The 12,561-nt window shown below is 38.7% G+C and overlaps 1 protein-coding gene across 2 annotated transcripts in view; it reads right to left on the bottom strand.

Annotated features, from left to right (window-relative positions):
* Positions 1-11,638, bottom strand: part of ephb2b (eph receptor B2b) — a 132,044-nt gene extending 120,406 nt beyond the window's left edge. For both annotated transcript variants that reach the window (XM_034138924.1, XM_034138925.1), the window contains exon 1: positions 11,509-11,638. In XM_034138924.1, coding sequence (XP_033994815.1) covers positions 11,509-11,560 — 52 coding nt within the window. In that variant the 5' untranslated portion in view covers positions 11,561-11,638. The remainder of the gene's footprint in view (positions 1-11,508) is intronic.
* Between the last annotated feature and the right edge of the window lie 923 nt (positions 11,639-12,561).

The raw sequence follows: 12,561 nt of genomic DNA, 5'->3' as shown, positions 1-12,561 counted from the left end.
TCCACAAATGACATATCTTAGCTAAATAATTGAATTTACAAAAGTTTGGTTTATATAAAGATAATGGCTAAAAGGTCTTCAAGTCAAACAGCTATTATGCCGGATAAACAGACTATAGAGCGGCAAAACAAGTGGATTTCCATGGCGATTAAGTGCATTATAGAATCAGTGACAAAACAAGAGTTCCATAATAAATAAATAAGAGCTAAAAAATAAATAAAAATGATCTGTCAAAAATGCCACACAGTAACTGGTTTCAGCTCTTTCAATGTTCTGCTTTTATCCGTTTAATATAATAGTAAACTGAATATCTTTTGGTTTTAGACTTTTATTGGACAAAAAAATACATTTGAAATTAAGGACGGTTAAAAAGAAATTGCGGTTTTCTGACAAAGACAACAATTGTAAAACCAGATGAAAAAAAATAATGGAAGTCTAATCAGTGATGAAAATAAGCACATTTAAACTAAAACAGATGCCTTACTTCTCTTTTTTAAGGTCTTAAACAAGCACTTTTTTCAAATGAGTGAGGATTTAATGTGTGTTGGAAGAGAAATGTCCACTTATACCAAGGCTATGGCTGCTGGCTTGCTTTTATCTGAAAGTGCCCGCAACCCTGAATGCTGCAGAGCCCGCTCGGCTGCTATAGTACTTCATTTATTAAGTAATAAACTACAATGAAACGCAGACCAAATATAATAAAGCTTCAATTTATTTTACTTTCTCAGTTGCCCTCTCTCGTTCTTAAGGCTAACAATAGGTCAGAGGCATGATGGACTGCTTGCATGTATAGTAGGTGCTTGAAATACAACGCAATCTGTGGTGCCTTTATTGACGTCCATTCCTGCTTGTATTATTTGCAGATGAAAAACCTATTTGGACTGTATGAATAATAATATTCTACATGTTAACCCTATCATATAACATTCGTTTCATTTAATGGTCTCAGCTGGAATCTCTGTATTGATTTCACAGGCACAGCAGGTCTCCTGAGATTCTCTATGGATTTTCCAGCTGCCCTCCCAATTGATCCATTGTGATTTCTCCTCGAAAAGGCCCTGCCATAGTAAGGCATGGAAAACAGTCATCATTTCACCATCTCCTTATGTACCTTGCTCCCGTTTTGTACGCTACCTTACCTCATGGTTGTATTGGGATTCCAGACATTGTTATATTGACCCCAGAGGACGTGTATCGGTCTTTCTTTGGCAGCCCTAGAGTTGTGATTTTAGCGATAGGGTTTCCTGCTGGAAATCTTAAACGGGTTTGAAATTAGAATAAAATAACAATGAATTTGTTAGTTGGGACAAGAGGTGGGACAAGATGTTATTTCATCGAAAAGAGCTCTTACAAGTGTGAGTGTGGCAGCTGCTGCTGATTGCTCCACCACACTAGATCCACTCTCAGACAAGTGATTATGTAAATGCAGGTAAGCTTTCTCTGCCCAAACGCTGCATTTATCACCGGCTTTGCTGAATATGAAACGGCTACGATGAAGTGTCAATTGATGGGGCTCCATACACACAATCATGAGGGTTTAATCTTTGCTGAGTCTACGTTATTGATTTTGGACCTGTAAGCCGAGGTAGACTGATTACAGTGGTATGAGCTCAGAGAAGAAAATCTAACGCTGTCTGTCATCAATCTAAATTATCTCGCTATTAAACTTAAATAAACCCTCACATTTAAGAGTTTTATTGTGTACTCTACTAGTTAACCTCCTTCTAAAATCCTCTGCAGTAAATAGTACTTATTTCCTCATGCTTCTGCAAAAACTATGTGTCCCCTTTGGGGATCAATAAAGGCTTATGTTATCTGATTTGATTCAGATTCAGATTCAACTTTATTGTCATTACATAGTACATGTACTAGTGACGAAATGTAAGTTAGGCATCTGACCAGAAGTGCAAAATAGCAGTGCAGGAGTCTACATAATAAGAATAATTATAAATCTAATTATTGTAAATAAAATAATTATAAATAGGCTATAAACAGATGAATATATACAGTGTAAACGATCATTTATTAAAAAGGGAAAAGTAGAATCTGCCCGTTTGTTCACGCCCACTCCTTAAATGAAGCGTCAGTCACAAGGACATGCGTGTTTGTGCTGATGATGCATAAATATCAGACTGTGTAAATTGACTAACATGCCCTGTTCTCCACACAATGCTTGGCTCAGGTTATAATGTTAAGTGTTTCTTATATGCAGTGTATAATGACACTTATGGATAGACTCCCATTAAGAGCATCCCACTCTATGGTGAAGAGTATAATTGTAGTGTCTTTAGCAGCTCCCAGTAGATCGCTTCTTCAATGAAGATGAAAATGATATCCTTGCTGTTAACAATTAGCCATTGTGGACTAGCAGCAGAGTTGTAGTCGATTCAAACATAATCGAGTCCAAGTGGAGTCCAGGTACTTGAGTGTGAGTCAAGAAGACCAATGTCCAAAGACAGTGGACACCAGGCAAGACCAAACAGAGAAACTCCTACTCGTCTGCTCTTCTGTGCACACAGGATTAATTGTTACAAAGGTATAATAGCAAATTTAGTAAAGGGAAAAGTATGCAACTGGCCCATAATACTTACTAATTTGTACTATGCCTGACACACAAGACCAAGACAAATCCAACAAGTGTCCAAGAAAAGTCCAAGACTAAAGTGGCACAAGTAATACAGCTCTGCATAGAAGTAATTGGCCTATATGTGATTTGGGGATATAGAGCCAGTTAACCCTGCTGCTGTCTATAGTTTTTTCACGGAAGTAAACCAAGTTCCCTGGTCCCCCGTTACAAGGTACTGCATCTGATTGAATCACAGTCTATGGATTCATTGTCATTTCTAAATTAAACTATGAAAAACCAGAATGAGTTCCAGTTTGCTAAAAAAACAGACAAGTCGCAGCCAAAGGCCAAATAAGTTAATTGCCTTGTGTTAATTCCCAATTCTCTAAGCTAATGCATGTGTGAATTGAAACCAACTGTCACACTTTAGGACACAAAAAGTCATTCCCTCCCTTTCCCACCCTGCCTGTGCTTTTTAAATGTCAAACCCAGTATTGAAGGTATTCTTAAACGGGAGACAGAAAGTGTTCCTTTCAACTTCAATTATTATGATTGAGATAGTTCTGACTTCTTTGATTGTTCCCAAAAAAGAAAATACAGTTTCACAGGATAAAGAGTGGTGCACGTTCATGTCATAAAATAATAAAGGAAGATGACATCTTTAAAATAGTAGTTTGTTTGATGATGATAGGATGAAGCAGATAAAAGCCAACATAAGGCTCATGGTACACTCCTATGTACATAAGACGATAATCCGAGTGGGGAAGCTTGATCTATCTGTTATGGCTGTTGGATCGGCCTTTATCCTCTACCCAAGACAACAGTCATCAGTCATAGCCTGCCCAGAGCACTAATCAGACGAAACATATCTGCTTCCTGGCAGCACCTCAGCCGGGGTGTTCTCTCCGGACTGAGGCCGATAGACGTGTTAGTGTTTCTCAGTGGGAGACTGGTCTGATGTGTCTGCATGTTGGCTGAGCGGTGATACAGCTAGCCAGCCAGAGCCAGAGGGGAAAAAAGGCAAGACAACGAAGGAGTTGGTCTCTCTTTGTAGCGAGGGAAGATGATGCACACCGCGCTGAGCACATATCTAAAGGCAACAACTGAAAAACGGTCAATGCTGATGCAGACTGACGAGTTAGTTTCCACTCGAGAGGGGGAGGGGGGAGGGCGCCCTGCTGTTGATATGGGGCCATGGTGGACAGACGGAGCGGGTCGGAGAGAAAGAATGGAAGAGAGGGGGGGGCAGATATGGACAAAAAACAAAAGGCAGATGTCACGTGGGTCCAGAGTCGCTGATAGACGTGATATGCAGCGCGGCGCTCAGGCAGCGGTTCAGGTAGAAAAAGGCTTCCCTTTGTGATGCAGATGACAACGCAATCAGCCGGCTTTGTCTCCGCCGATGGGCTCTGCTCCCGGGGACATTGAGAGCCAGACACTAATCCGCTGGGTTTGTGTTCTCCGGGCGCGCTCATAAAAGCAGTGTCACAGTACCTGGGGTGTGTGTGGATGGGGGGGTTCTCTGAAACGAGGTCTGACCTCTCTCAGGGTACACTCTCCCTCCTCCTCCTCTTCCACCTCCTGTCTCTCTTTCTCCCTGCGCCCTCGCTCAGTGGCTGGCATCGCTCGGTAGAAAATGATAAGCGCTATATTGTTAATGTATGACTCAACGTGAACATGAAAGACGTGACAGGAGCCGGGCCACACTGATCAGTTCATCTCCGCTTGTCGTGCAAAGTCGGTTAGTGTTTAAAGAGTTAATGAACAAATATTTCAATGCATGGATAGAAAGAGATAATATATAGTGACAAAGATACTGTGTAAAACATATAGATCAGATATGCTTAGAAAATGTTTAATGTTAAGGAAACTGCACAAAGAATTGGGCAGCAAATTAGGCCGCCATTTTGATTGTGGGAGCTTACACATTTCCTGTTATGAATTATATCCGGAGATACATTTCACTGTCCCCTAATGATTTCTATTCCCATCGGGTTAGGATGAATCAGGCTCTTCCTAATAAATATGACTTACAAAGAGACTGCACGGTGCCAATTAACATGTGCTAATTAAGATAGCAGGGTATAAGAACATCCTTGATCTAGATTCCTGTGTGAAATACTTGAAAGGTTACATGGAGGTAAAGCAAGTTTCTTCCATACGCGTCTATTTATCCAAACTACTCACGTCTAGTAAGCAAGAAGACCTTATACAAACTGTATTCCTATTGGGGAAAAACTTCAATTAATTTACAGAGTTACACTACCTGAATTAATTCATAACACGTCTGCAAACTAGCAAAGGAGAAGAACTGCTCGACAATGTTAAGTCAATTTGATCTTGATCTTATTTCTGTCCAGTTTTAAGCTCTTAGGAGTGTTATAATATGCTCTGTAACACTGATATAAGAGCTAGCTATACTCTGTCTATTTCAGACCAAGCTGTTTTCCCAACTCCATGCTGAAACAATTATAGCCGTCCAATCAAATAGCACACCTATCCTTAAAGAACTGCAAGAAACACAAATATCCACCCCCCTTATTCATCTGATGTTCACTAAAAAATAAATGTCTAAATGATATAATAATAACTTTGCAGCGTGATTTCAATTTGATATACAATTCTTTGTTTAGAGAGTGAGTGCATGAAAAAGCCTTGTATAAAAGTTTGACAAGCATGCACTACATAGGGTTAGGGTTAGGGTTAGGGTTTAAACCCCTAACCCTAAACTCTTCAAATGGTATACATTTGTGAACATAAATAAGATGTTCTATTTCTTTCTTTGTTGTAGCTTACTGCCAAACATTAATGGAAAACATAACTCCCAGAAAAAAGGGTAAGACAATCAGGAAAGTATTTAAAAGTTAATTTGTGTATGTTTGGTGGGACTAGCAATTAACCTTAGAAGTAAATGCCACCTTTAAACTACTTAAAGTAAGATACATCAAATGCTAAGACTTATCTGCAACGTTTAACATCGTTTAACCAACACTGGCTTTTGTTTGACATGAGCAACCCTAATATTAAGTGAAAAAGTGAAAGTGGTTTCGGCTCTTTATCTTTGTGTGTTTAAGATCTGATGAGAGATATAGATATTGCCACACTTTCTTTGCCAGGAGAATCAAGTTTGTACTTGTGATAGTTTCTCTCATTGTTTTGTACCCAAAATAAAAATGGTGCTTATGCAAATGTGAATCCCAGTTCTCAAAGCTTGTTTTTATTAAAAAATTTGAATTTTTAAAAAGTGTCTTTATATTTTATTACATTGTTATTAATCTTCTTCCCAGGCGCTTTGATTTATCACATGTTCTCCAATTGTTTTAAATTGCAATGCAGTTATTCACACGTTATAACATTAACTAGACATAAAAGTGCACAGTACTTTTCAGCAAAATAATTCAAGTATTTTGTATTGAAAGTCTAAAACACAGCTAGGCAGTCTAAAGTACTTGACATACTTTAAAGTAAACACACTTTTGGGGGGCTAATATCACATACTGGCCACAAAGACTTGAAACACCTGTTGACTCTTGAAATGTTTTCATTTTCTGATAGCATCGAATAGCAGCCGGGCTCTGCAATCTAAACAGAACTGATTACAGTTCAAAGAGACAGAAGATTAAACACCTGTTCTTTCTTTTAGAAGCTGTATATACTCAAAGTAATTTAGAATGCAGCAAATCTACTGTAGATGAAAATAAGTGATATAAGGCATGTGAGAGTACCACGAGCATGTTGTATACACCTATATAGAAATATTAAGTGTTGAGCCACTAGGTGCAGTCTATGGAGGTGGTGCATTGTGGGATACAGCTCAAATTCAGCTTGGCTTCTGAAGTTGTCATTCCGTGGGTTATACTGTATTTTTTTATAGTATAATAGCACTTCCCAGTGTGGTAGTTAAATTCAGAACTTTGGTAAACTGATCCTTCTGCTCTCAACTCCGTATAGTGCACTCATGGAAGTTAACATAAGCAAACTTAACTTAAATATGATACACAATACGAGCATGTAGATCTGTGGGAATTACACTCTAGCAACATCCAGAACCCAAGTCATGCGCTGTGTAACAATATTTATATTTGCCAGTGTGCATTGGGACTCTGTACCCAATGCACACTGTACCAAATGGTAAACACAATAGTTGTATGTCTGTCCACACACTTACAGTACCCATCATAGATTAACATACATCAATGACTCCTTTAAGCAAACTATATGCTTGTCAAAAGCTTCAAGTGATATCCTGAAGCCATTTGAGAACTTCTTTATCTCAGTTTGGAACCCGCTATTGGATTTCCTTAACTTCAATTTTCACATGTACCACAAGCTGAAACATCACTATTTTAGCATCACCTCCAGAGGGCAAATATGTGTTGAGAGGAACAAGGCGGAAAGAATGAAGAGCTGGCTCATGGCGGTGAACCACAGCCGTCAGAGTCAAACAGCTGAAAGCATGGAAACAGTGTGGAGCACTCCATCATGTCCTGAGCTGTATCCTTAGTTAAATTGGTCGAACATGCTGGAGCCAGGAGCAACTTTTTTGCTCGCGGAGCCATCTGGGACACAAACCTACATCACTGAAACCCCCATGTGAAGGTTTTAGCAAAGCTGACATAGACCACGGTTGAATACATACTGTGCAGGGGCCTCAGAAAGCAAAGCAGCCCACTCAGTAACCTTATGCAATGCTACATTTTCTAAGCAAAACAGTGACACTTCTGACTTAATCTAACCTAAAGGTAGCCATAGATGTCTCTGAAATGTGACACCCCCCCTTCAAGTGAAACAACTGGTACCGGCACTAATTGAAATTTTGCATGCAAAGTGACAATGCCTGGGCCCTCGGCAGCATGGATTAAGGCTTGAATAGAGACAGATTCTTTGTGAAAGCCTACTGTGGCGGTTGGCGTGCAGGCCCGCTCCCCGCATCTGCTCATTGGGTGAACTGAGAAAACACTGGATTGTATACGGTCGCTCATTTTACCTTTATCTAATCCCATTTCAGAGCCCACCTCCGTGTGTCCTTTGTTACTCTCCCACAGAACGTAATGCTTCCATGTTACACTCACACATCCATTCCTTACAAAAAACTATTCCAGTCAGAAACAGCTACAGCATTTACATATGAAAGCATCTTTACCAAACTTGGCAGGATGTTCAAAACATTAACAATCATACTGAGCCTTGAGCTGTCATACTGATTATTTTTTGTGAGGAAAAATGGTACTGAAAAGAATATGCAATGTATGAAAATGTAATATAATGTACAAGATTAATTCAAATCAAACAATTGAAAAATGTTAAACTTGGCCGGTGTTTGCCAACTTTAAACTGAGTGGGCTCCAGTGCTCAACAGAGCGCTGAAGGAATGCAGCGCATATTGAAATGCAATCAAATGTGCTAGACATTTTTTAAAGACTCCATGCTGTGATCTCATTCTACCCTACTTCGCCATCCTCTACTGTGGTTTCTGTCCCATTATGGTTCCTTCAAAGACAAAACAAAGACATTTGTTGTATCAAAGTCATTTATCAGCCGGCGGACCCCAACAACAACTTGCATACAAGTCTGGAGGAGGTTGTTGTTGCAACATGGCAACACCAATCCTCCCAGAAAACATTTGCTGTGTTTGCACGGTACAAACTGTAATACCACTACAGAAGAAGGAGGGGAAGCAGGGGGGGTTGAAAAAGACAAATGATCCGTCTTGTAAATTTCATCTCCTCCAAACAATACAGGCTACTGCAATTTTATAACCGGGAATGAATCGGAGAATATCCACTCAACAGAATTAGATGAGCGCCATTGTTAGCGTGGCTGTCAACTGAGCACTGATGACGATGAATGGGGTAAACTAATGACGGGATAAATCCACAGTGTGTTTTCATAGACGTGTTGGACATAGTCGGGCTAATTTCCTTGGCAGTTTTACCTCCATTAATTTTCAAAAAGAGCCCGTTTGTTCGTGTTAACTAAACCAATAAGAACTGGCTTCAATGGCAGATTACGTTACCGCTAATCAACTATTTAGAGTTATTTCACCTTCCACGGGGTAAACTCATTTTGTAAACTGGTAAATGCTACTGATGAGTAAATAACATTAATATGCTGTCCAACATGGTGATTTTTACAAAAGAGTAGTCTGGATAAGTTGCTGAGGAAAAAGCTCATGGGCTAAATTCAAACATAAGCAACTCAAAGCATATTTCAAACGGGTGTGTTGACACTATTCACAAAATGGATACTAGTTAAAACACACAGCTAGGATTTTCTTAAATTTGGCCCCAGTTTAATCCAATAATCCTCTCAAGTAAGGCCCCTGCCTGATTTATTGATTATTTGTAACAAGAAGTAATCCTTCACATGCTTGTGCGACAGAATACTGCTACACTTCACTCACTGTGTTAGTATTTCATTTGAACTCCACGCAAAAAGTAGCATATAGTTGTTGTTTTTCTTAAATCAAACCATTCCCACAGTATCATTCTCAAGCAATCAACGAATATTGCAAAGTAGCACACAATAACGTTCGTCATTAAAAAACAGAACTATGCGAAGATGTCACTCTTTATTAAACAAAATAACAATGGATAAAATGTAGTCTCCCGGCACTGTCAAAGTGATCCACTCGGGACTTCTTTTCCGTTGCATGCTGGGACGTTGTTTTTTTTTTCGGATTATGGCTGCAGTGACCTCTTTTTCAACCCTTTATTTCTCATACGTAAACCATCCTTGCAATTTCATTGGACAGTCGGCTAGGGTGATTCACAGGGTAAAATGGAGGGGGTCTGCATTGGGATGGCGGCGGGACTAGCTGGTGTACGAATCAGAATGCAAAACACCAAGGGCCCGAAAGGCACTGCATTCGCATATATTACTGTATATGCAGTGAAACACTAAACATCAACGGCACTTTCCTTTTTCAAGTAAGAAGTGTACTTTAATACACTGAAAAAAACTCCTGAGGAACTGTACGGATTGCTATTTGAGGCAGTGTATGCTCTCAGCTTACAAAACAGTATATTTTAGCATGTGGATATAGACAAACTGTAACCGTGGCCATGTTTGCGTTTTAGACAGACATAATAAACACAGGGATATGGAACACTATGTTGTGTGAATACGTTGTTATATTTGGCATTTTTCACATCCTGCAGTTCCTTTGCTTTTAGACTAAATTAAAAATTGAATCGACTAAAATGTTATGATAATATCAAGCAACCATGATGTCCGTTATTAAAGGAAAACCAATAATATTTTTTAAATCAAGTTAATGCACAGAGATAGTACGAGTTTGCCTGAATATATTTTATGTAAATCTATTATATATTCAGTGTATATGTTAATATTCAATATATTATTTAAAAAACTAAGACGTAGCACATGAAGGTATAATGTATGCATAATCATTTAATATTACCTGTTTTTTACTATGCTTGGGAAATGTTTTGAAATGTGATAAAAAAAAAAAGAGTATAAATTACGATAATATATTTTGAATATATTGAAATAAAATAAAAAATTAGGGATTGCATGAAATGCATGTTGTGGGCTACATTGTTTGTTGTATGTGTACTGTGTGGTTTAAGTGCCCGGACTGTAACTATGTTGTCCTAAAATAATACATACTGGAATGATGTCTAGAGAAAATCTTTTAAAACTTTGACAAAAATGTAAGTAAGCTTTCAAGATTGCTTAGGTCTTGGATATGAAACTACATTAAAACCATAACCAGCTGCAGACCAGCAGTCAGTAGAACTCTGCATAAATACGCACAGCACTTGTCAAAGTCTGAGCCAGTCCTTCATTGAGCCTGACATGTCCTTCGAGATTTGTTTTACATATAAGGGACGTTGCAAATTATTTTACAGTAAACATACAGCCAAATAGTTGTATTCCTGCTTTTCTTTTTGTTGTTGTCCTATCCTGTGGTTACATTTAAATGAGCTTCTCCTTAAATTCTCAGCTCCACCTGTAATTTTGAGGTTAAGTTAAACTGACCAGAGGAAGAAGATATGTTGGTGTCCTGTTAGAATCCTGAAAATAGCCTGAATAAATGGATGACTGGGCTGACACTTTCCATTCCACATTGTGGCCAATGGCTCCTGTCTTGACACAGGGAAAACTGTGAATTAAAATTCAGCTTCATATCACACCCTTTAATTAAAAAAAAAAAAAACTTGGCTTTCATAATCTCTACATTTTTGTTTAATAAAATGTCAGAATAATAGTCTCCATTAGTGCATAGGTCTTGTGTATCTAAGTAAAAAAAAGTGTAATAAGATGACCAGTATTTTTACTTTTGAGCATCACATACATACTGCTGTAAACACATAGGCCTATTATAGAGATTATTTTTGCCATTCAACCTGTTTCATTGTGCTTTGAGCCACGCTGTCTGCTGCCTTTTACTGCTTAGCAAAGCTTTCGGTACAAATGGCTGCATAGGGACCGGCATTGCCTTCTGTAAATTAAGTACGAAGATGTTTACTATGTATTTAATGCGCATTTGGACTCGTATACTAAAACAGGTTAAAGGAGACGTAAATCTTTCACCAACTGAGACGAACCGGTGACACACCTCCACGGACACACAGCATGCGACCCTTTTGACAGATATTTAACGTTTTCTGCCTAGCGTTTGCTCATATTATTCCCTTATTAACGATATTAACGCTCAGCAACATCAGTATGGTCTACCTGCGGGGATGCGGGAGCGTGTTTTTGTCTCCCACCACCATCCCTTGCCTGAGCTGAGGGTATGTGTGAGTAAACGCCACGTTGTAACAAATTAATACATATTTACGGGAATGAAAAGTGGTACATTTTCCGCAGGCTTGGTCAATTAAATGAACAAACGTCCATGCACACGCTTTGTCTCAAACTCAAAGCCGGCAAGATGCGGCTCTAACCGCGCTGGGATGAAAACATTAGCTTACCTTCAACAGCTATTACGGCCGGTATGGTCCATAATATCCATAGAATATCCATTATTGGTCACTTAAAACTCCCAGACATTCAAATAAAATAAGTCCCGAAAGCCATTGACAGCACAGGCAGAGAGGGGACAGGCGGTCCTTCACCTCCAATAGAGCGACCCCAGATAGCAGAGAAAACCTACTCAAATCTGAACCAAGTTTGGGCCAAACCAAAAAAACGACAGACAGAGGGGAGCATCGAGCAACACTGAAACACAGCAACGCAGTTTTGCGCTACATTAATCACGTCGTTTTTCTATTGATTAAATACTACTTGAAAATGTATATCAGTTATGATGGAAGAGTTACAACATTTGAATTATCAGTGCAAACGCTCGTTAAAAAGGACCCTTGAACCCCTTCACAGCCACTTCAATTCACCCCGCTGTCAATCAACCAGAGGACAGTCCACACAGCCTTACCTAGTGATAATTAAGTGTTTTGGGACCATGTGGGACATTTATAAAAGATGGAGCTACTTATTCTCACCTCCACACCGCTCGACCTGGCAATATTGGTGATTATATTGTCTGAAAAAGCTTCAGGGAGACCACTATGATGCTCTAATCTGCACGTCTTGAGAGACGTTTGGCGCTGTAACAGGTGACGAACACGGAGAACAATTAAAGTAAGCTAACATTTTCTATACCTTATTTTCTTTCAATATTCATTTTTGAATTTGTTACCACTTTACAGTTTGCCACTTAGCCTTACACCTAGGCCGTTTGATGTAATTTGCTTGTTTGGAAATTGATTTGTAACTGTAAAAAAAAGTGCAAATATGAAATATTAATATTGTATTACAATTATCTGATAATATCAGATTATCGTTAGTTTTAAGCAAGTTGTTCCTTTTCTTTATAAATTGGAGTGGTAAAGTTTTAAATTATTGTTTGATTGATATACGGATGATTCATATTCGTTTTTATATACAATGTGTACATTTTAGCCTTTATCATTTAATTGTATTAATTTAATTTTAATCTAATTAATTATTTAGCCTAAAAAACACAT

This window comes from Trematomus bernacchii, unplaced genomic scaffold (assembly GCF_902827165.1).
Source record: "Trematomus bernacchii unplaced genomic scaffold, fTreBer1.1, whole genome shotgun sequence".
In the NCBI taxonomy this organism is placed as follows: domain Eukaryota; kingdom Metazoa; phylum Chordata; class Actinopteri; order Perciformes; family Nototheniidae; genus Trematomus; species Trematomus bernacchii.
This window is presented reverse-complemented; position numbering and strand designations above follow the sequence as displayed.